The 25508-nt window shown below is 34.7% G+C and overlaps 2 protein-coding genes across 5 annotated transcripts; one reads left to right on the top strand and one right to left on the bottom strand.

Moving 5' to 3' along the window:
* Nucleotides 1–2341: 2341 nt before the first annotated feature.
* LOC138714931 (ribosome biogenesis protein BRX1 homolog) lies at nucleotides 2342–11716 on the bottom strand. The gene is made up of 7 exons (XM_069847220.1): nucleotides 11580–11716; nucleotides 11238–11419; nucleotides 10346–10501; nucleotides 9001–9121; nucleotides 8039–8163; nucleotides 6193–6423; nucleotides 2342–2756 (listed from the first exon to the last, which is right to left on the bottom strand). The coding sequence occupies exons 2-7, from the start codon at nucleotides 11355–11357 to the stop codon at nucleotides 2382–2384; spliced, it is 1128 nt and encodes a 375-aa protein (XP_069703321.1). The 5' UTR covers nucleotides 11358–11419; nucleotides 11580–11716; the 3' UTR covers nucleotides 2342–2381.
* Nucleotides 11717–11736: 20 nt separating this feature from the next.
* LOC138714930 (E3 ubiquitin-protein ligase Hakai-like) lies at nucleotides 11737–25508 on the top strand. 4 transcript variants are annotated; one of them, XM_069847217.1, is made up of 6 exons: nucleotides 11737–11979; nucleotides 12480–12491; nucleotides 14465–14552; nucleotides 15031–15218; nucleotides 16595–16783; nucleotides 22867–25508. In XM_069847217.1, the coding sequence occupies exons 1-6, from the start codon at nucleotides 11899–11901 to the stop codon at nucleotides 23650–23652; spliced, it is 1344 nt and encodes a 447-aa protein (XP_069703318.1). In that variant the 5' UTR covers nucleotides 11737–11898; the 3' UTR covers nucleotides 23653–25508. The 4 variants fall into 4 exon arrangements, with proteins under 4 accessions (XP_069703318.1, XP_069703317.1, XP_069703320.1 ...); XM_069847216.1 differs by having other exon boundaries at nucleotides 14465–14558; XM_069847219.1 differs by lacking the exon at nucleotides 12480–12491.

Genomic DNA, 25508 nt, shown 5'->3' with positions numbered 1-25508 from the left:
TCACCGGCATTATCACCATCTCATTCAGGCGCTAGATAACCAAAGATGTTGATAAAGCGTCATAAAATAACCTACTGAAATAAAAAATAAAAATCTATCACTCCTAACTGATGAAGTTTATTTGCCTTGGCCTGTTAGCATATGTTATCGGTTATTCATCTGTGTGAATGTTAACAATCTGTTTGATCCTTCTCATTACTTCACTCTTGTTATTAATTATTTGTACGTAATATTTTGCCGAACCTCTCTCAAACAAAGAAATTAATTTACATAATTGTAATTGGAGAACGCTGTGTTTGCAGTGAAAGAGCTGTCCTTGGGCAGAACACTAAATGAATGAATTATTATCTCCAATTGAAAACTTGTTCAAACAAAAAATTTAATGTTAATATACTGTAATAACTGAAAATAATCCTGGGCGTGATAGCCCATAGAGGACCAAGACCAACCAATTGACTGCTGACCTTACGTCCACAGGCCTTACTAGAGGTGAACGATCATCCAACCAGATGTTATAACCAGATTTTGCTGCTTACCATAGTTTCTCAAATTCATCACAATGCTAGATGGGGCACCAGTTCCATACACTGGCTGAAATTCCACGAGAAAATTTCTTCCTCCATGAGGACCCGATCTACTTATTTAACTACATAATTTCATTATTTATCACTTCACTGTAAAAAAAACCAGAAAAGGGGGGGGGGACAATTTTAAGTAAATCGCAATTTTGTAGGAAAAATTATATTTCATGTTCATCAATGGTCGACAATCTGTGGTCTGTGGAACCAAGGTGCCTTTTCAAACTGTATTTTAACTAGTAAACTTAACTTAATCACGTTTTCTGATTTTTATCAGCTTGCTGGAAAATTTTTCTTTATTTCAGACTTTTACAACACAGAGCTTAACAGAAGTGAGTTCACCTGAGGATTCTCTTGTCTTGCAAATCTTTCATACTATTCGGATAGTTTTAGTTTTTAAAATTCTAATCTTCAGGATTCAATTTTAACTGTAACTGAAGCAACGATAAAAAATTTAAACTTGTAGTCTTGTTATCAACTGATTCATCTCCCAACTTAAGTGACTTTCTAGCAACACATGATGAACTCTCATCAAATAACTTTAGAAGTACAAAAAAAAAAATAAATCAAATAATAATCTTAATTGATTCTCATTAAAATTAGGGTAATAATATTCTTTCTGCAATGGAAAAGTCTCTTCTTCGTGACAAATGGTAGTCTCCCCATCAAAAAGAATGGAGGCTGTTAGAACTATCAGAATTATCTTCTGATTCGAGCATGAAAATCGTGTTTCCTACAAAATCTCTGTTGCACCACCTACACAAGGTGGAAGTAATATAACTGTGCAGATTTTAACAACTTTTTCCTTGGATAGAGTAGTACATCAAAACATTCTAATTCTGAAACGTCAACTATATTATTAATATGTGCAATATCGTGGTCAGTTTTCCTTTTTCTAATTACAAATCTCTCTAATGCATTCATTTTTGCAGTTAGATTTTAACTACTTAATGTCGTGTTTCTTTAAAATCTGGCATCCAGAATTTACAATAATGAAAAGGGGATATTAATTTTTATACATCTTGATTACACAACTTTTAACACTACATCACTTCGGAATATGTAGTTTACTGCTTTCGTGTGTTCAATACTATAATTAATTTTTAGATGATATACATTCCTACAAGGGTAAAGTCGCACTGCTGAGGCACACAACTTTCTTACTTAACGACTTTCTATCTCAGCAATCCTCAAGCAACAATGGAAACTACAGTCTGTCAAAAAAGTTGTGTGAATTATGTACTGGGTAAATAAAGTAATTTAAGCTGGAAACGAGAGCTCAGCTGCAGCATGACATGCCGGTATTATTACTTTAATGGGTTATTTTTAAATAGAATACCAGTATGAAATTTCGTAAAGAAAAGTGCCAGTATGAAATTTGCTGGTGCAGAGAAGTGCCGGTATGGTATACCGGCCCATTTTGGGTAACACAGGTTCGAATACTAGCAGGTCCAACTGGAATTTGTGGTGGACAAAGACAGAATTTGATGATAGGTTTTTGCAGGGTACTCCTGTTTGCCCTACCAGCATTCCACAATTGCTCCATTAATCATCCTAAGGTATTACCTAGTTCACCTCCTATGATGCAGCAGTGGCAATGTCTTTCTGGCGGCCGAAAGAACTACAAGCTTCAACGTGTTGCCCAGTAAATGGAGACACTTGGGTGAATGACAGAAGTCAAGTGCCTGCCATTAGTTAAAAAAAATCATTATTAATATCTATCAGTATGCTTAAGAAGTTACGGAATGGTTTAAAATTGTAACTTTTAGTGTACTATATTTTTTTTTATTTACTTTTGCAACTTTATACTGCAAGTGATACATTTTTCTTGTTAAACACTTTCTTTTTTAAATCATTTTTCTTCTTGAACTTTTTGTTCTTTTTGCTTACACCCTTCAAATTTTCTTTCTGTTCCTTCTTCTTTTTCTCGTTCTGGAGTACTTGTTTCTTCAGCTTTGTTTTCTTTGATCTTTTAGGACTTTGTACAGTTGGTTCCAATGTGGAGCCCAGCATCTGAGTTTCTATCTCATTTGCCTTTTCCAGAGGGTCACCCGAGAAAATTTCATCAAGAGCATTTAACTGATAAGATTTTTTTGGTTTTGAAGCTTCATAAGCCATCTTTTTCTCCAAACGATTTTCATACTTGTTAGCAGCTGCTTTCTTGATCTGGCGACGATACTGTAAAAAAATAAGATCATTAATAATTTTTTATCATGTTCATTCTTTACATAACTGTTTTTTATGATGTTGCACAAATAAGAAAAAAGGAACCGACATATTTTTTCTTCTAATTTTAGACTTTTACAACAATTCAACGAGTTTTTCTAATTAATTTTTTTTATTCAAGCCTTACTATCAAGGATCTTCCAACATTTTAGGGCACCTTACTCAACTAAAAAAGTTACTCCTCCCAAAACCATTGAGCAGTGATTCCAATGACTTTACGCACTTTAGTTACCATATCTCTATTTCTCTGAAGATGAGCACCAGCAAGCAGCTCCAAGTTAAGGAAACAGCTCAACACATATTATACAACTGCAGCTTAGCTTGCTTATTTGGGTATATAAGTGTAAAACCCTCTCAGACTCATTACTGGTGGAATCAAAACAACTCCAATAGATTCTATGAGATTCCTCACTAATATTAACAGCATCAAAATGACAATAGAAGAAAAAGCACTGATTCAATATGAAAAACTTATTAGATTACCAGGAAACAATTGGCATTCATACAGTCCTCTCTGTAGATTGAAAACTCAAAAAAGTTTCGTATCCATTGTTCAAGAATTAAAAAAAAAATCAATATCCCGAATTTAAAAGAAAACCTACAAATTAAACCAAACCCTTTAACTCTATTAAATATAGAATATAATCTAAATTTAACAGAAGAAATACTAAAATCAGAAGTAAACACAAATACTAAAACAATTGTCTTTAGAGACAATTAATATTAGGTACCCTCCACAAAACTGGCTTCATTTATACACCGACGGATCCTTGATCTCCAGAGAACAAGGTGCAGGTGTTACGTGCTGTCTCTTCTCACTTTATAGATGTCTTGGGTATGGAACAACAAGCTTTGATAGAGAAATCATTGCAATAAGTGAAAGTCTCAGGAATCTTCTATGCCACATCAATAAATTTAAAAATGCAGTTATATTGTCAGACTCCAAAGCAGCTATTCTATCAATTGTCTCTAAACACACACTTTCATCTCAAACAGCAGAAATAACTAAAATGCTCTCTCAATTAATATCACTCAATAAAAGAATTGTATTCCAATGGATACTATCCCACTGTGGAATCCTGGGAAATGAGAATGCGGATGTTTTAGCAAAGAAGGGCAGCACTGCTACTTACAGACCTGTTACTAAATCTACGTATTACTCTGTGAAAAGATTTATTAAATCTACATACTTAGACTTCAACAAACAAAATTTGATAACACAATCTCAAGGGAAAAAATGGAACTCTCTGCATCAAAATCCACAGTTAATTCCCGATTTACCACGAAAATCGTCTGTAGCTGCATTTAGATTGGCAACAGGCCATGATTGTTTGGCCAAACACCCGCATAGAATTGGAATATATCAGTCCCCTAACTGCCCATTGTACAACTCAAACCAAGAAACGGATTCGGAACACCTCAAAATCTGTGCTTCAGTGGCTGGTCATGATAATATCTTTGAAAAATATTGGAGTGCAAGAGGTCAAATGACTTTATTGTCAAACGCCTGGCATTAGAAAACAACAACATAAGTGTAAAACCGAATTCTGTTATCTAGCATTTATTCCATGATATGTCTACTTGTTAAGGATACAGAGAATAATGGGATGATGCTTGACTGAAAATAGAGTATATACACAAAAGTGAATAGCCTGCAGTGCATCTATTGCTGTAAAATATATGTTTCCAAGGAGGGAAGAAAATGTGTATCATAATCGTGATAAATATTTTTTTCATCGTATGTCACATAAGAATTCAATTATTTATCCTATCACCAATACTATTCCTGTCTATTTACTTGAACCACCATAAAGACATATACATAGCATATCATTTACCGTGCACCCAAATAAGATGATAAATACTTTATTCTTCTAATGCATACAAAAGGCATTTTTATATTTTCAAAAGTAAGGTATCTGACTTCATTGATAAACTGTATGGTTTAAGTAGATGTAATCAGTTTTGCACACACTCACGCATTATATGATTATTTGCATATTGTAATCACTTGTAATATTTTTCCATTTATAATTAGATTATAAGTATAAAGTAATACTTGCGAAGTCACCAACAGGGAAAGTTGTAAACAGTGTAGTATGGATGGGCATTCATTCATATGTACAAAAGTCTTAACAGTCTTCTTATCTTAGTAAGTGGCATGTGAAGAGAAACTTTTAGAAAAAGCCAATTACAAATGCTCCTCTATAGCTTTTAAACTATTTATGGCAAGATGTGAATATGGATTAAAACAGTACATTTATAATGTTGTCTACAGAAACATAACATTTTTTAAAGGAAAATAGAATTTTACTTTGCTCTATTTCTGTTATGGTTGGTGTTTTACTAATTTGAAGTAATTTGTATAGCTATTTTTCAATTCTAAAGTGTCTGTCTAAAGTTTTAAAATGAGGAATAATTATGTAAGTAGTAATTTCTGTGAAGCAATAGGTTTTAGAGACATACAATATGGCCTATTCTATACTGTTTCATTTGTCACTTCATCTTATAATATATAAGAAAATATTTGAGAAAAAAAATTAATGAAGTTAATTTTGAATAATTCGCTTTGGTGTTATTTATTTCAAATAGAAATTTGTTAATTATTTAATTAACAATGATTATATAAAGTGGTCCAAAAGTTACTACCCGCTTCAACAATTGAGAACTTGAAAGCAGCCACTGAAAAGGCTTCTGAAGAAATTGATTCAGATCAGATACTACTGTGCAGAAAAATACGTTCAAGTGTCTTAGATCATCTTTAGCTATCAAAACAGAAGAAAAACAACTACAAATAATGAGTAATGATTTCTGGCCCACCTGTATTTCATGAGCATCACTCCTAGATAAATTTACTCGTAAATATGAGCCCATCCAATATTTTACATGAAATTGCTGTACACAGATAGAATACCAATAGTCACTTTCGATATTAGGGATGATGTAAATGTGAATTTCAGTGAAAATCTCAAAATCGATTCAAATATCAAACTCTATATCTCAAGTGCAAAAAAAAATCTCTCTCTCTCTCTCTCATATTTATCTCAAGTAACTGGTCACCTAAGATGTTATTAGTATAAGACAGTGATCATACTTTTGAGCTGGTTGGCAAAGCCAGATATTTCTTAACAGAAATATTTGATTTGAAAGACAGCAAGATGAAACCTATCCAAATTCGCACTGAACTCAAATTATATATATTAGCCATTAATGGTGCAGCTCTTCAAACATTAGAGATCTAAAATATTGCAACTGAGTGGAAGTATAAACAAACAGGCTTTACAATCGCATAACAGGTAATATACTAAGGAATGTGTACAGAATTCAGTTCAAATACTATGGCTGACAAAATGTGCTTATAAAGTAATAATAAGATTGGAAATATTACCAGTGCTGGTGATATATAATGGGAATTTTCCCATAGTGTCTCTCCTTGGAAACTGCCATCAAATATTTTGATTGGATTCAATACAAATCTTGGTCCAATTTCTGCCAATGCACCATCCTCTGAGAGAATCTGATAGTTCCTAAACCAGATGCGATTGTCTACCACTGAGAAGGTCATCACATGATCTATGAATGGCTGGCTTTTGGGATGATGATATGGTGTCCCAAAAATCTGAAAATACATCATAAAATAAATAATGTTTTGTTTTTTCTTGTTATTTGCTAAACATATCTCAGAAACAATGATTTTTCATACCTACAGAACCCACTATTGGCTCATCAAATATGGGATTAATAATAATAATAATAATAATAATAATAATAATAATAATAATAATAATAATAACACGGCTGTTTATGTAACAAAAAAAAACGTATGCAGTAAATCTTTTTCAGCATGTTTGCAAATGAAATCATAAAAAAACAGACTGTTGCATTTAATGTGCCATCCTTTCCACTGCAGAAGACACTCACAAGTGGCTGAAATTGTTTTAATAAGATTCTGTTTGCAGTTGGCAGATACAGGAGCTGCCTCTGACTTTGTTCTTTTCTTTGAACTACATCATCTTTTAATATTGCCATGCACATGTTTCTTTCTTAATTGATTATTTAAGAACAAAGTATCAACTTCGCAGCTATTTAGCATTAGTGGAATTCGTGATAACGAGATAGTATTTAATTAGATATTCTGAGGATTTGCCATTAAGCTTGATTACCTAATGTTCATTGTAGATTTTGAGAAATCCCGAAAAAAAAAAACCAACCATGTAATCAACCGCAGCAGGATTCGAACCCATATTCAAGTACAGCCTCAGAGCACAAGTCTAGCTTGCTAACCCCCTGAGCTATGGTGGTCTACATGCACGTAGTGCAGAGATAAAAACCAATTACTGTATTTTAAAAAATTTCTGAAATACACTGAAGTATAAAAAAATTCTTCTTCCTTATTTTAATTAAGTTGAAATTTACTAATTTAAATAAAAGATTTTAACCTAACAATTCACAATTCATTTATTTCAGAATGATTATAGAGTACAACGTAAATGGTAACCTACATTTTGGCAGCCTAAGTAGTTCATGCACATTCTCAAAATCCAAGCTCTATTCAACAGCAAAAAAGTGGAGATGTGTGGACATGTTGGAAAGAAGAGATTAAATTTGGCAGTCAGGTAGGGAAGCTACGCAAACACAGAGTTATTTTACGATGCTTTATCAACCGCTATGGTTATCTAGTGATAATGCCAGCAAAATGAGTCCAGGATCCAGTGACGAAAGTTACCCAGCATTTGCTCTCAGTGGATTGAGGAAAAACCCAGGGGGGAAAAAAAAAACCTCAACCAGGTAACTTGTCCCAACCAGAATTTTAACTCAGGTCCACTCATTTTGCAGTCAGACATTCTGTTATTCCACAGCAATGGACTGAATGGCTGTTTATTACTTGTATACTCGTATATTATGTCTTACAACATACTGAGCATCATCAGAAAAAGAGTCGTCACAAACAAGAAATGCGAAACCTATACCAAACTATAATGTTTGAAGAATAGGTTCAATATACATCTAGATTATAGATGTAGGCTGCCAGTTTCTTCTTCTTTTTTTTTTTTTTTTTCTGAGAGGGAAAGTGGAGGAATGATTTTAAAATGGCCCTCCTGCAGCAAACATATTTCAATATGAACAGTGGTATAAACTTATAGTAACATAATATGTTCAACATATTATCCACTTCACCTAATTATAAATATTTAAAAGTTTTTATGTCTACTATAAAATTGTATAAAAGTTACCTGCACAAAGAGTTCCTTGAGGAGACTGTAATGAGGACTGGAGTTGAAGTGCTCATCAAAGGACAGCAATGGTCTTGAACCTTTCAAACAATTACCTGTCAGTTTAAGCTCGGCCATTGTGTAAACTGAAACAAAAAAAAAAAAAAAAAAGCACATAATTCATTACATTCAAGATCTAATTCTTACTCCCCAGCACTACACAACGTCAGTGGCTCCTATTTACTGTCCTTAGCCCAATGGAATTGTATTTAAATTTCCTATGTTCTTTTTTAAATGTCCAGATTGAGGATGAATGTGCAATGTGCTGTAAAAAATTGATAAAAATAATAACTACGCAAGATCTTAATGCAGAATTTGTCAGAGGCTATGCCAAAAAATATATATTTATTCATTAAGATGTCAGATGTTCTGATGTGATAAATCTCGCGCGACCATAGCAGTTTGTCAAGTGAGATAATTGGGTTAAAATTACATGTTAAAATTACATTTCTATCGATTTCAATGAATGTTTGTCGATTTAGTTGAGTTTTCAAATTCCAGTAACAAAGAAAAAAGTTCCAATGTCCAATAATTTGTATTTTACATTCACCTGGAGTACATTTGGATCTCATGTCATTTATAAATCATAAAATTTGTAATTTCTATTTTATTTTTAAATGAAAAACTGCAGCCTAAATACAGAAATATGTTTACTGGCTTCACAAATGTAATGTTCATTATAATAATTTTACTTCTTACATGATTCTGCCCTAAAATTCCAATACTTAGAATTAGATCTATGATGTGAACTTTTCATGCAAACTATTTTTACTATTTCAGCCTCAATGTGATCAGTGGCTAGAGCACTTGACTTATAATCCTGTGGACCTGGGTTCTTCATGGTACATTAACAACAGTAGAAGATGATGATTATTATTATGATGATGATGATGATGATAATAATAATAATAATAATAAATTACCACTTTCCACTAGAAATTTAGCTGACGGACCATTGGGAACATTGGCAACCCACATATATAAGTCTCGCTTAAGTCTTCCTTCAAAGAGAACACACTTGTTACAATTCTTCATTTCACACATCTGCAATAGAGCAGAACAGCATTAATAACGAAATAAAATTCTACTTAAATATGGAAGGATGAAAAATGTAGGCCTAATACTATCTAACTACAAAAATATTACTAGAACTCTGTAATATTTTAGAAATTTATAATATTAGCAAGACTTTTTTATTTGTGTAAAAATGAAGCAAAGATGACATGTAGAATTCAACCACACACAGTTCGTCATTTCATCTAACAATTATGTAGGCCTAAACCTTTATTATATAATGAGATCATTTATAAGTCTTAATTTTGTAATACTATTCATCAAATCAGAAATTTAAATCATTTCATAGAGCATCATTCTGTCAAACGGTACTTGGTTAAACGAGCGTTGAGCGGATTCCGCCGATTTTGGAATAGACACCGACGCACTTAGGTTAGGTTAGGTTAGGTTAGGTTAGTTTAGGCTTTTATTATCCCGTCAAGATGAAGGTGAAAGCGATTGAGTGTGATTTTTTGTTTTCTATGTTGGCAGTTCAAGTACGTCGGTGTCTATTCCAAAATCGGTGGAATCCGCTCAACGCTCGTTTCACCCGGTACTTTTCTATGTTATAACTATAAGCGATTTTATTTTCTTAAAAGTACTCCGTGGCGCTACAGCCCGTGGATGGCCTAGACCGACCAACTTAAAAGTACTTAATGTATTACAGAAGAATATAAAATAAATTCAAAAAAGCTTACAGGTACTTTTAAACAAAATAGTTAAATGAAAAAGCAAAGAAAAAAAAACGATAGGCTAAATAGGAAAATTCAGAGAAAAATAGGGATGATAGTTCCAAAATAGAATTAAATTATGAACACTGAGTTTCCTACATTTTGTTATTTTTAATGTCAAAATATTTTCCCAAAACAAGTGGACAACTGCAACTATTTTTATTAAAAAATGTATCCACTTACTTGTTCTACTATTTATGTTATAAAAGATATGGATGAAACTTTAATGTTAGAATGTGATTTTATGTCGATCTGGGTGGCGCAATCGGTATAGTGCTGGCCTTCTGTGCCCAAGTTGCGGGTTCGATCCCGGCCCAGGTCGATGGCATTTAAGTGTGCGTCAGTAGATTTACTGGCATGTAAAAGAATTCCTGGGGAACAAAATTCTGGCACAACGGCGACTCTGATGTAGGCCTAACCTCGGCATTTGCGAGCGTCGTTAAATAAAATATAATTTACAATATGATTTTATCAAATCTCTTACTTCATTGATGACAAATAAGCTATCTTTACGTTCCATCTTGCTCTCTGGCTTGGAATGTGGCATTAAAGATCGTAAGTCTTGCATTAAATGACGATCCCTGTGCGAAATTCCTCTTGAAGCGAATATGAGAACTCTTTGCTTATTTATCCATTTTTCCTGTAATGTATAAACACACCTATAAAGTAAATTATTAACACTGTTTCATATCTAGAAAAATACTCATCTAAGAAATAGATTATAATATATTGAGGTCATTAATTTAAAAGAGAATTGCATCTGCTGTTCTAGTAATGAAAACATAAAACTTAGTAGTGTCGACGAAAACTGTTACTAAACCAACTTGGAGTTTCGTCTACGTCTTTTCAAATTAAAACTTTTCTAACTTGTTACACTCGGTAATATTTATCCCATAGGCCTACATTAAATCAATATAATCATCATTATACATTTTTTCCATATTACAATACATGGTTAATACAAAACTGAAAATGAATAATAAGCACAGGAACGCCATTTTTTGTAATACTTTATAGTCGCTCGGATAACCTAAAAAATGAAAGAGAACAGTTGCAGTGAGCCACTGTAATGTGTACTTAATCTGTTTACACACAAATGTGGTTCACGTAAAATATTAATTCTTATTCCATTTGTACTGCATGTTCCCTGGACAATAAATACAATACTAATGCAATAAAAATTAGTATTTTACCAGGAAGATCTATATGAGTTATCCGAGTAATTTTACAAAGTGTTACGAAATGGCTTTTTGTGTTATCACTTACCAAACTGAAAAAAAGTCACCAAGTATTTCTTTAGAATTACAATATTAGGCATGCATTACATGACACGCCACATGTAGGTTATACACGACAATAATTTTATTAGCCTATACCTTTTTCGGAACAGGTTCATCGGAGAAACGAATCTTAGGTGGCACTTCAGAGTCAGAATCTGGATCATCTGTATTTGTTACTTCTTTCAATTTACGTTTCATTCCTTTAGACTTCCCCATTTCTATTAATATTCTTCGTATCTTCGCTAGCACACGTGTTCATTCACCACCATCATCAACAACTGAAACAAGAAACATCGCGTACACAAGATAGCCAACGAAATTTACGTTATATCCCTAGAATCAATTAAAAATATATCCACAGATACGAGAAAATCCCCGTTGAAATGAAATACAAATAATCATTCAACGCCGTTAATCATTACACAATACAGAAATTACCTCTCATCGTAACTCCACAATTTATTATACGTATCTTCTTATCGTGCTAACCGGCTGACAGCATCATAACCAAATAATCCACATATATATTCTGTCCTGATTCTGTTCGTGCGTACTGACATTACAGAAAAATGTCTCGCATACATTTGGCGACACTGGTCGATTCGTGAATGCTTTGAAGTGATGGCTATAATATGGTATTACTAGTTCTACCTTTATTGTTGATTATTGAAGCAATTAAATTGAGAGGATTTAAGTGTGCTTGAATTGTGTGTTCTGTATTCGTGCATCTTGAACGTTTTATGACATTGGCTCAGAAATGAGAGGCCGAGGTCGAGGTCGTGCACGCAGCCGTGGGAGAGGAAGAGGATCCCGGGGTCGAGGAAAGAAAGCAGTGAAGGTACTAAGAACTGCTTTCCTCTGGGACTTCATTTATTAGAATTTGATAAGTATCTTGATTACGTAGTTACATATGGCCAACCACTTACAGAATAAATCTTAAGAGTTTCGCTCGATGCTCTCTTAACTATATAGAATAACATTAAACCTAACTTTACCAAGTTACCGCAGTATTAAACAATTCTATGCATTGTAGATAGGGTATTTCATGATATCACTATCTATTAGGCAGCTGTATTGAGCTACGTAATATAGATAATAACCCAGAATTTTAGTAGCTTACAATACCTAGGTACTTAGGATTTTTCACTGTCATACTTTTTGATATTATCAATCCTGCTACGTTTGTTTGGAGACTTGAATGTAGGCTATGTAGGATTTCTGTACGATAGATAGATAGTCAGTGATAGGGCTGCTACCTTAAAACCCTTCTGAACAGGCCTGTATGGCATTTCTTCCATATGAGATGAAATGGTTATACCGCCATAACTCTGTCCCCAGAACCACGGGAAGGTGAGGATGAGCGGCGGAGATGAAGTTCATGAGGAGAACCGCAGGTTGTTCTCTTCTCGAACATCGAAGGAATGTTGACATCATGAAAGACCTCACCATGAATCCAATTGTCAAGTACATTCAACAATACTGTGCAAATGGAAATCAGACTAGAACGGATGTCTCCAAGCAGGATATCTAAACAGATCCTGTTCTATGCACCACGAGGTTACAGGAATTTGGGACATCCTATGAAGCTTTGGCAGGAGACCGTAATGGATTCACTAGAGTCTAATACTTGATCTGCAAATGATGACACTTTTTATAGTCCTTGATTGTTATTATTATTATTATTATTATTATTATTATTATTATTATTATTATTATTATTATTAAGGGCTAAAGTGCAGAATCCATGGTGTTACATAATATCATTTTTGGTGTAAAATAACTAGAGAAACAAATTATAGAAGCAAAAACAAAACTAAAAATTCGGCGAATAAAGATGAATAGGCTAGCCTAAATTATTTTCCCAGGACCAAAAAATTGTACATTCTCCTGGGAAAAAAAAGACAGCGAATGGAAGGCGAGAAGTTTACCTGTGTATCGCCTCTGCCCTGCACTTTTGCGAAAAATATCGATTTGTGCACATATCTAAAATTTATAATTTATTTCATGAGCTACCTGTAATCAAGATTTATGGGAAAATTGGGTAGATTCACATTGTAAGATTTTGAAGAGCTGTTGTTACTGAATTCTTATGGTCAAATCTTAAACAACAATTTCTTTAGGCTACTTGTTAGATATTTTAGCTATATTATATATTTTGTCTTAGTCCTGCACCATAGCCTCATGGTCTAAGCTCTAAGGTGTCATGTCTTGGACTATTATTACAGAATGATTGGCAGTTCGAGTTCAAATCTCGGCCAGTGTTTGGCACCAGTGTCCACTCAGTGTCATGATGAATTTGATTGTCTATAGTAAGTAGCAATATACGGCTCTACAAACCAGCTATGGCTGGGGAGGAAGGGGGGGAGGAATCGTCGTCCTAACTACGTGTTACCCCGTACTGGTTGAATGATCGCTCACCTCTGCTGAGGCAAGTGAATATGAGGGCAGCAATTAGCTGGTCGTCCTTGATCCTCCATGGGCTGTCACTCCCAGAATTAATTATATATTTCTATTTATTTATTTTGTTTCAAGATCCCTCATATTAGAGGCCTATCTAATATTTGCCATTGTTTAATTCCACTTTTATTTCAAACATGAAAACGTCATTTTATGATGACCTAATGTTGAATTAAAGCATAATGGGATAGTCCTCCTTTATTTCTGCAATGGTATGTTTCACAGTTTTTTTTTTTTTTTTACTTTCCATTTTAGGGTGATATTATACACTATAAAATAAATTAGGTACCGGTAACAGTTACAGTAGAATAATGATAATCAGTATTTAACTACAGATTAATACTAAATGTAGTGCTTAACTTGAAAGACAAACTGTCAATTATCGTAAGTTATGGTTCAGGGAGAAAGTGAGATACTTTGGTCAAGTAGTGCCTACGATTTTATGCATTTATCACTTATGAGAAAATCAACATGCCTTTAGTGTCTGTGATGTCGCAAAAATATTCTGAAGTGGAAGTTATGGTTCAGGGAGAAAGTGAGATACTTTGGTCAAGTAGTGCCTACGATTTTATGCATTTATCACTTATGGGAAAATCAACATGCCTTTAGTGTCTGTGATGTCGCAAAAATATTCTGAAGTGGAAGCATTTTTCCCCACAGCAAAGAAAATATTACAATTCAGGCAGAATAAGAAAAGACAAAAGTTTTCATTTATGTTCTGGTTGTCTTAATTCTTTGGCCAGACGACTTAAATTATGACATGCAAATATAAATTGGACAGTTTTTTTCTTTTCTTTATTACCATCAATTTATATGTTTATCTAATGTAATTTAATATAATATATATTTTCTTTTACTCATTTTAGGTTATCGAGAGTGATGAGGAAGAGGTTCCATTACAGACTGGAGAAGAAGTTCCAGAAACTAATGATGAGAACCAACAACCTCCAAAAAGTAATTGTTAGTTCGAATGGATTTTATTTTCACATTTATTTAGTTTAATAATTTTTAATAACTTTCTGTGAGCAGTTACCTTCTCATTATACGAACCATAACAAATATATTTCGAATTTTCAAACACTCTAAAGTGTATTTGGAGATTGTGATAGAAATGCACTTTTCAAGGACATCTGATACTTAAAAAATGGTGTCATGAAAGATCATCTTACTTTATTTGTATGGACTTAAAGTAGAAAAAGGTTTGTTAGCCTTATATTATTGCATTCAGAAAGCATATTTAGGCAAATGGTCTGAAGATAGCTCAGTGCAGCTGAAAATGTTAATCATCAACATGTAAAATAACACTATTGTGTAATCTAATATACTGTAAATGATAAACTCAGATGGCCATCAATAAATTATTATACATAATCGTAATGGCTTATCGAAACATTCAATATGTCAATAAAAATAATTTGTTATATTTTTATAGTTGATTTGGAGGCAGATATATCTCAGTTGGAAGCCCCGACCTTCACAACAATTAACCGTGGTCCCCCTGAACCTATGCTTCGCCTCCGTTGGGATCATCGAGTGAATCTTATAGGAGAAAAAGTTCTGAATCCTATGATACATTGTTGTGATAAATGCATGAAGCCAATATTGATTTATGGAAGAATGGTATGTGTCTTTTCATAATCTATTCGAACTAATATTAGTGTTGGACAAGATATATTAAAATTTTTTCTTCTCAGACTGCAAGATAATTGTGTATTGTTGCCATTTAAGAACAGATGTACGAAGGGGGTCCAGGAAATAACGACCGTTCGCACATACCCGCTGCGCAGCTGACTCCCCTTCCTTGTTTGAAGGTCAACTGGCTTCCTTAACATGTGTTCTCATAATGTTGTGAGTACTGGTTGCAACAAGTCGCCGTTGTGCATTTTGTGTACTTCAATGTAAGGTGAGGCTGCACCTGAAGACTAAAGTGAACGACAGAATCTTGCAAGACAGGCGCACATCACTCGACGAATTGCATATTGCCTTTCCTGACATTTCTCGTTCTTTCCTTGGTGAAATTGTGTCGCAACATCTTGGCTACCACAAAATCTGTGCACGATGGGTTCCACGGCAACTGAGTGACCAACACAAAACTCAGAGAATGGCCTCAGCATTGACATTCTTGATGCGATATCACACAGATGGAGACGCCTTTCTTGATCAAATTGTGACTGGTGATGAGACCTGGGTGTCTCACAACACCCCAGAGACCAAGCGCCAATCACGTCAGTGGCATCATCCCTCATCACCCAAGAAACCGAGAAAATTCAAACAGACTCTCTCAACACAAAAAGTCATGGCTACTGTCTTTTGGGATTGCAAAGGTGTTCTTTTGCTGGATTTCATGCCAAAAGGCACTACGATCAATGCAAATCGTTATTGTGAGACTTTACGAAAACTATGGCGAGCCATCCAAAACAAGAGGCGAGGAATGCTTTCGAGAGGAGTTGTGCTTCTTCACGACAACGCCCGCCCGCACACTGCTGGATCAATTCGGTTGGGAAATCTTTTATTATCCGCCCTATAGTCCAGACCTTGCTCCTAGCGATTTTCACCTTTTCACTAAGCTGAAAGACTTTCTGGGTGGTACGCGTTTTGGAAGTGATGAAGAGTTGAAGAAGACAGTGAACACTTGGCTTAATGAACTGGCGGCAGAGGAGTATAACACGGGAATTCTAAAGCTAGTGAAAAGATACGACAAATGTTTAAATATAGGTGTTGATTATGTAGAGAAGTAAAGAAAGCTTCAGTTATCTAACAGACTTTGTTTTTTTCAAATAAATATATATATTTTTTTTAATTATTACAACAAAACGGTCGTTATTTCCTGGATCCCCCTCGTATGTTGTTATTTTGTTTAGTAAACTGGAATATTTATCTTTTGGCAATGTGCAATTCCTTAATTAACAAATTTAAAAAATGAGTAAATTCAGTTACTGAAAGAATTCAAGAGATTTAGTCAATCAGCTTTCACGGGCTTTGCATTTGTGTTGCAGATTCCTTGTAAGCATGTTTTCTGTTTATCTTGTGCAAAAAGAGAAGACAAAGTGTGCCCCCGTTGCTTGGAGAAAGTAACGAGAGTGGAACAGACTGGACTAGGCACTGTGTTTATGTGTACACATGGTGGGACGAGGTATGGCAATGCTGGGTGCAGGAGGACATACTTATCACAGAGAGACCTGCAGGTGATTAAGATATAGTTAGCATGTATTGTGCCTAAAATTAGATTAGATTGAAGTAGACTAAATTAGAGTACACTAAACTGTACTAAGACTATACATTTTACTCTTGAGAATATCACTCTCTGGAAGAACATGTCTTGCAGTCTCTTCTTTCTACTTGCAAATTCAACAGCTTGATAACTGTATATATCTTTTTAACAATGCTGTAATTACAAATGTTCTCTGGCAATGTCCAGATTTTTATGTGGCTTCTCTTCGTTTGGATAAGAGCTCTGTACAGAAGTGGTGGTGGGTGACAGTTCTACACTGCTCAAAACAATTAGAGAAACACTTTTTACATCACATAGACTATGATGTCTATTGAAAATTACATTTGTTTCATGCTGCCTCTGTAGTCTTCAAAATGCAATTTACAGTCAGGAAATCGTGTACAAAAGTTGTCAGTTTGTGGTTGTATTGAACTGAACACACCCAGTGAGACATCTCAATGAAAGACAAGCAGTGCAGGCTGTCACCGTGATCTAGGAGATCTAGAAATCTCGAGTTGCCATTGATCTACATGTCTCCCTTTCAGTCTTTCAGAGACAGGAGGTAAGTACACAAAGCAGGTAGGTGCATAATAACCCCGAATCAAGACCAATATGCACTTCTCTCCACCTTGCATAAGTGTACTGCCAACAGGACCTCAGAAGGGCAGTGGCAGTCATAGTATCTGATCAGGTCATGAGGAACAGGTTTAGAGAATGGGATGTAAGACTCTGATACTAGAAATAGGTGTCTGTAGAGTAATGGCAAAATCAAAGGCCGTGGTGTAATTGAACCCAGGTTCGAACCTGAGATCAGCTAATTTTTAATCCCATAATATTTTATTTTGTACATTATTTTAGATGCGTTATTTTATTTTAACGTGAAATAAAGGGGATTTTATTACGTAAATAATATATCCATAATGCGCACTAGCACAGTTATTTAGTAGTCTATGGTTATATTATTATTATTATCATCGTCATTCTATATTCTATTGTGACATATTTTTATAATTAAGCCTATACACTGTCCGTGACGGTGTAGGGAATTGGTGGCCCAACAGTCGTCCTTAGCAATGTTACTGATGCGCATATGAAGTGCTGCTAACTTGCGTTTGCAGCGCCACTAATGCACCACTAAAAGTGACCTCGTCTGAAGTGACACTTAGGCTGGTATTCATAGTCGACACTTTATATCACCACTTTGCAAAGTGACACTTTTGACGAAAGTGGCTCTTTCATATTAGTGATATTCATAGGCGATTGAAGAAGTGCACTTCACAAAGTGTCACTTTACGCCAGCAAAGTGTAGAGTTACAATTTGGTTGGTAATAGAAGTCCCACAATGCCTTTCAAAACAAGTGAACAAACAATAACAAATTAATGATGTATAACCTACAAATTACAATGTTTGTGATTTGAATTGGGAGCCTATTGATTGCGCGAGGAAGAAAATATATATTTAAAGTTGTTTTATTTCAGTTTCTAGTTTTTGTTGCCGATAGTTTAGATTATTTCAGTCAGTTCAGATGTATAACATTTTATTAAATAGTTAGTGATACTGCTGGTGAAATTAGGTTAGGTTTTGTACAGTACATAACTGATCCATTAATTTATATAGTTAGATTAGGTTCTGTACATATCTTTTTCATTGATTTATGTCGCTAAGTTAGATTTTGTATGTATCCGTTCCACTGATTTATACAGTTCGGTTAGATTTTGTAGCCTACATATCTTTTATTAGTTTATATAGTTAGGTTAAGTTGGACTGAGTAGGTTAAGTTTTGTGTGTGTGTGTGTCTATATATATATATATATATATATATAAAATCAAATTTATATCGTTAGGTATCTGCTTCATTGATATATCGTGTTATTTCCGTTATTTTCATTTTTGTCTATTTTGTGAATAGAAGTAAAAAAAGAATGAGATAAACACATTACTACTGCTGTTATTATTATTATTATTATTACTACTACTATTTTCTCTCTCTCGTTTCCATTATTGCCTGCTCTTCAGGAATATTTTGAATGCCAAATGTTTCTACAATGCAAAACAAAATAGGCCTAATAGTATGAGATCTCTTTTCATGGCGAGGTTATGACTGCATATGAACTAGAGACAGTAGATGTATTGCTTACCGGCGTGAAAATATATATTACCGGTATCAAAACAGTAATGATTATATCAACATCAAGATAAATCTTATCTCAAAATACAGGTAGTCAACAAAAATCAAAATCATTTTAAACCCAATATAATTATGGAATCTGCTTAGAAGGCAGGCACGTGAGGTCTCTCAATGCTAATTTAAGATAATTATGCCTACATTAGATTGAAGTTAGTTTAATATTATTTAAGTTAAAAAATTCGTTTCAGTAATAAAAAATAGGTTATATAGGCATAGGCCTATCTACCTACATATCACTTCATCGAATTGAGGTTATAAATATACGAATGTTACTACAGAAATACCTGAACTATAATATTATATATATTAATGTATGGTACATATCTGTAGCATAGAATTTTAATGCAGTCAATAACTGTATTATTGGAGGCACTGGCAAACGTCTATTATTCGTTTTTGTCAACCAGTCATCGAAAATATAAGCAATCTCAATCAGTTTCTTTATCAAATCGGAACCTTTTTTTTTTAATTCTATATCATTATAAAATTCCACGGGATTGTCTTTAGGCCTATCTCTAATTTGTACATTGTCCACTAATTGTGCCATCTCTTCCGCACGTTCTAATAATTCGACAACTTCCAAGACGTCTGCCATTTTTATACAAAGTGCCACATTCGGCTCAAAGTGTGGTCGGAACTACACTTTCATCCAAAGTGTTCCTTTGCACCAAAGTGTCGACTGTGCAACGGAAAAGTGATACTTTGCGTCTTCCAAAGGACACTTTAATCGAAAGTGTCGACTATGAATACCAGCCTTAGAGTTTCTAAATACTGTAGCATTGAATTGATTTAGTTTCTTATTTTTTTTATTTTAATTTCTCTCCTCTCCTATCCCCTCCCCTCCTCTCTTCTTCTCTCGTCTGCTCTCTTTTGGTGTGTTCGAATTATCTGAAATTTCGGATTAGCAGGGTTCTGCTGTACTTTTATATTATACTGTGAGCATTTCAAACGAAATCAGGCTATTTTCAAGTACACAATCTATTACATTGTTAGTGTTGTCTCCTTTCTCATTTCACCAAAGCTCTATGTAATCCTTTTACTGAAAGGAGCAGTCCGCGATAAAATTAAGTTGGCTTTAATCAAACACATTTTTCAATCTAAGTAGAATGTAATTTACCGCATGTCAATGCGAGGCATGGTTCTTGAGTTACTGACTCCGCACAAATACTTATGACGTCACAGCCACTGAACTGGTGTGATAGCGTAGTAGGCCGAGAACATCCCGAGTGCAGCACTTTGTATTAAATAATCTTCTCGCGCCGTAATACATGCGAACAGAATTTCGGACTTAGTTGTGATTGAGTGAAGTTATATTTTGCTTTTCATTTAATCATAAAACAGCACATACCAACGTTGTGGTTTTATGTAGGGCTATTTTCTTTTATATGAACGACTTTGAACTACAGTAGACTAAACAGAAAAAATTGTATCGTAATACAGTGGTGTTGTGATTTTTCGTGTTCAGAGGGAAGAACAAAAGCAGAACGTGGAGAAGGGGTATCATTTCATGTATTTCCAAGCAAAGAAAAGTCACCGCAAATATTTAAAACATGGGCGAAGAAAATCAACAGAAAAGATTTTATACCATCGAAAACTGCTGTTGTGTGTTTTAATCATTTCCGTGAAATTAATTTTGAAGAATCGTGTCTATTAAAAAGACGTTTAATGAAAGACAATAGAACTTCTATGAAAATGAAGAAAACTGCTGTCCCTTATTTTTGAAAGGAGAATCTCCCCAAGACAGTTCTAATACTAAGAGCTCCTCTGCTTATAAATGAAAAAAGATCATCGAAGAAGTAATAGCAAGTTGCAGTGATGCACCTATTGACGTATGTGTAGTTCTCGATGAGGCTGAAAATTCACAGAAACTTAATATAAATAAAGCTGTGCAGTGTGAGATAGGGTGCGAGACGCTAAGAAATATGTGTGATGAATCAGATGTGAGTGAGCCATAAACTGACTTAGGCAGATCTTTTCAAATAGAAGAAGAAACTTCAAATTCTAATTCATCAGGTATAAGATACAAATTGTTTGAAAATTTTTAAAAAACTTTACAACTATATTTCATCGGCAAGACAACATTTTATAAAATAATTTCAATATTCGTAGAACCAACAGTAGGTGTAGTTATTTTCACATTCATGAAAAACTTATCAATTCCCTAAAGGATAAAAACGTGCGAATCGCGGTGATGACCAATTTGACTCACCTGGTTATAGTGCAAAATATGTGACTTACAGTGTAATGGACCTCGATTCAGATAATCTTACAGACTTCATAGTTCTGCAAAAAGGCCTAATTGAGGCAATCTTGAAAAAGCAGCATGCGAAAAAAGCTCTAGATCGCCTAAAAGAAAAAATGAACATTACCCTCTCTCTGTCAGACTGCAATAGAGGAATTAGGAAATTCATGAGGACCAAATATGAATGGTGGACCATCAATTTGACATTTGGCACATTGCAAAAAGCTTATCTAAAAACCTTAAAGCCACTGCGAAAAGCATATGAGAAAATACAAATGTGGAAAGACAGCATCATAAATCACTCATGGTGGTTATGTGCTACATGTGAAGGTGATCCTGACGACTTAGAAGACAGATTCATTTCTGTATTAAATCATGTTTGTAATATACACGAACAGAGACATATAACAAATGTGCACACATTCACCCATTCAATAGCGAGAGGGAATGGATCGAACCTGGACCCAACGATTACAATGCTCTGAAAAATGTTGTATGCAACCATGCCCTTTAAAAGACTTAAAGCAGACTAATCAGTTTTGTCACACCAGCAAACTTGAATCATATCATAACGAGAGATTGGTTTACATTCCTAAGAGAAAACATTTTCCATATGATGGAATAGTAACAAGAACTAAGATTGTGATAGTGGGCCATAATTACAACGTGAAAAGAGATGTAACTGGTTCCAGACTCCAGTACCCTAAAGTCACTAAACGATGGGTAGAAAAGAAAACATACAGCAGGAAGGAAAACGCTTGGAGAGAAGATATACAGAGAAATGTGTTGGAAGTAGCTCGTGGTTATCAACTACTGCAATTCGATGATGCACATGTTTTAGAGTTCTCTCAAACATAGCCCCGGTGCCTAAACTGTGTGACTCAACAACTATGGTGCAATATAATAATATAAACAATGTAATAATTTATTGCTGATGTGAGATAAATATGTATCTGTAGTCCCTTCATAACGAATATTTCACGTCTCACATACATTCACTCACTCAGTGAAGACGTTGACTTAGGTTATAATTGATCAAAATATTAAACCTTTTTAGTTCGAACCCTTATCAGACCCAAGTCGTTCTAATCACAGAATGGAACAGAATGCATTGTACACGGGATTTAGAGTGGGATAGAGTTTGGGTAAATTATTATTATTATTATTATTATTATTATTATTATTATTATTATTATTATTATTATTATTACTACTATTACAGTATATGCATGTGATAGGTCCTAAGTGAGTTAATAATAACTGACTGTAACATATTAATATATATTTACTCGTTCTACATCACTGTATGTCAAACGGAACTACAATGCAGTCTTATGAAGCGATCAGTGGTTATGACGTCAGAGCTTGCAGTAAGACCTTTAATATTTCACAAACTAAAAGGCGTAGAGAGATGAGACAAATGCCGTTAATCTAAGGATTACTTAGGTAAACATCCTATAATATAATCAAAATTTCTAATTTTATCGCGGACTGCTCCTTGAATGAATAACCTCTTTGGTTTAAGGGAATTGTTAAGTGAGTACTTCATCACTACTTTTTACAGGATATATGTTACATTTTGTAGAGTTTAGCTAACTGCTTTATGTGATGATGAATAAATTGCAGGCTCATATTAATCACCGCCATACAGCTGTGCCAGTGCAGTCCATAGGGGACAATGCTCAGTTCCCTCTCGTTGTAACTGGAGGAAACACAAAGCCACCAACTCAGCAGGATGCCATGATGGTAGAAACATCGACGACGAACAAAATGGTCGCACCAAATCCTCAGAGGATGAAGCAGCCTCACATGGTCCCACAGCCATCAGTGGGCGATCCAAGACTCCAACACACAGCTCTGGTTCCAGTCTCGAACTCTGGTGCTGTCATGGATCACCATCGTCGTGGTCCTCCACAGCCATCCCCCCCTCCGCCACCACCTCCCCCATTTGCTCCTCATCCACATCGTCCTCCGATGATTGTTTCAGGATACCCAACCCCTCAGCAGACTCCTCAATCGAATCCGCCCCCAAATATGAGAACAAATTTAATTACTGTTCCAATTCAGGATAACAGTACTAGTGTCTTGGTGGACCATGCTCCCCCACACCCTTCTGCTGGCTATCACCACTACACACAAGCTCCTCCTCCTCCTCAATATACCCCATATGGCGTGCCTCCCCCGGTTGTGGGTCCACCACAGCCACAGACTGGATACTACCAAGCACCTCCAGGTGCAGTAGTGGCATATCAGGGTGCACAAGTGCCGCAGTATGGGGCGCAAGGAGTGCCCCCAAATCCCACCCCTCCAGGGAGGGCTCCACAGTATCAGGATCCTGTCGGACAGCAATATGGAGCTCCACCCCCACAACAGTGGCAACATGGACCTAATAATCCACCATTTTACAGATAGGGTGGTATATGTTGTTTGAAAGCTACTGCAATCTCCAGACATGTTTAATATATTGAATACATTCGAAGTTGCAACAGAATATTTAATGAGACTAAGATTTACGCTAAACTTGGTAGTACAATACTAGATACATTTTAATTTTATACGAAAGGTAGAAAAGATACCTGCATTGCTTTTTATGAAAAGTGAAGGAGATACTGTAATGCTTAAATATTTTCTCCCATTATTTTAACATCTGGTTTTGCATTTCGATAAAGCAAACATGCTTCTTGACATTGTAATTGTTTATTATATGCAGATATTACTGTTACAATTCTGGTTATTTCCTGATTTTCTTTTAGACACAAATCTTTTGTGTTTACTAACAATATGGGAAAACAAGGATACAAAATACTGATTGCAATAAAAACAAAAGCAGTTTAGAATATCAAATAGTCATTTTATTCTGTTTTCTAGCATAATACCGAGAAATTTTTCACAAATATGACTTGCTGTCTCTACTGTAGTCCCGTCGCTCTAATTTCCGGCAGCCAATCATGTTGCAGGTTGGCTATATTTAAACGTATGCATCTTGTGATTCGATGATGAAGATGTTATGCATTTCCTAAGGCTCGATAAATACTTAATATAATCGCCCACCATTTTGGCTCTTTCGTTGGTGTTTGCAGAAAGCACATGAGGACATTATTTGCCACAATAATTTTTGCTGAATTACAGTGCGTTTGATTTATTATCATAGGAGCTACGACATGATAATGTTTAACGGTGTGGCAAATAGATTCCTTGTCTGGTAGCTCAGCAACGTAAGAGCGAAAATGGCGAATGATACTACATACCTAGACTTTATGGAGCCTTCACTTCCTAAGACGTAAGCAAAGAGGAAGAGTCACGCCGGGAATAACAGTGTTTCCCCTTTAAAGGAGTATTATGGCTCAGAGCACTGAATTTTTCAACACTTTGATTTCTTAAAATGGTGAAGCAGCTTTCAAAGGCTAACGTCTAATTCAGTATTAATTTCCTCTAAGTTTTCTTTAGTTCAGACACGCCATTTTCATTTTCTAATACAAGACTGGTCACAAAATTTTTCTGATAACTGCATCCTGCCAGAAACTGGAGAATTTTCTGTGTTACTTCCTCAGCAGAAATGGCCCGTTGAATGTCTCGAAAAAAAACTCGTTCTATATTGTATGTATGTATATATTTAATGCTCAATCATTCGGTTTCTGGCAGACCAGTACAAAGTCTCCATAGAGGGGACTAATTGAATTAGTTCAGTCTTGTTGGTATCAATATTGTCATACTTTGTTAAAGCTGACAAATGAGAAATGCTGAGAGAAATACCTTCATCACAAACACATTTCTGAAATCCCAGTGCGTTCCTGAAGAACTTTCGTGTATTTATTCATCTGTTTCAGTATTTCAGAATTTTACAATTTCAGTTATGTAAGAGCATTTTTATATTTTTATGAAGTTATGAAACACAAAAGAGAAATTTTATGAGAATTGTATGCCTAATTTCAGTAAAAATGAGTACAAGAATTAATTTAATGAAAACTATATTTTCAACATATTAATGATACTTGACCTACAAAGTGTTACTGGTAATGAAGCTTCAGGCATATCTCTGGATCATCATTAATGTTTTACTTCTGGCAGGAAATTTTGGCGGATTCTGGAGATAGTGCAGTAGCATTTTCTGCTTTTATTGTTTATTTTATTACATTCAGGTTGTATATTATTAATATAAAAGAGAACATTGTATTTGTAAAGACTTGAAGTCTGATATATATTACAAAGTGTACAACACGATCTTGAAAAGAAATGAAATCAAATAAATGTAAATTATTTGAAATGCA

Source organism: Periplaneta americana, chromosome 15 (genome assembly GCF_040183065.1).
Source record: "Periplaneta americana isolate PAMFEO1 chromosome 15, P.americana_PAMFEO1_priV1, whole genome shotgun sequence".
Lineage (NCBI taxonomy): Eukaryota > Metazoa > Arthropoda > Insecta > Blattodea > Blattidae > Periplaneta > Periplaneta americana.
This window is presented reverse-complemented; position numbering and strand designations above follow the sequence as displayed.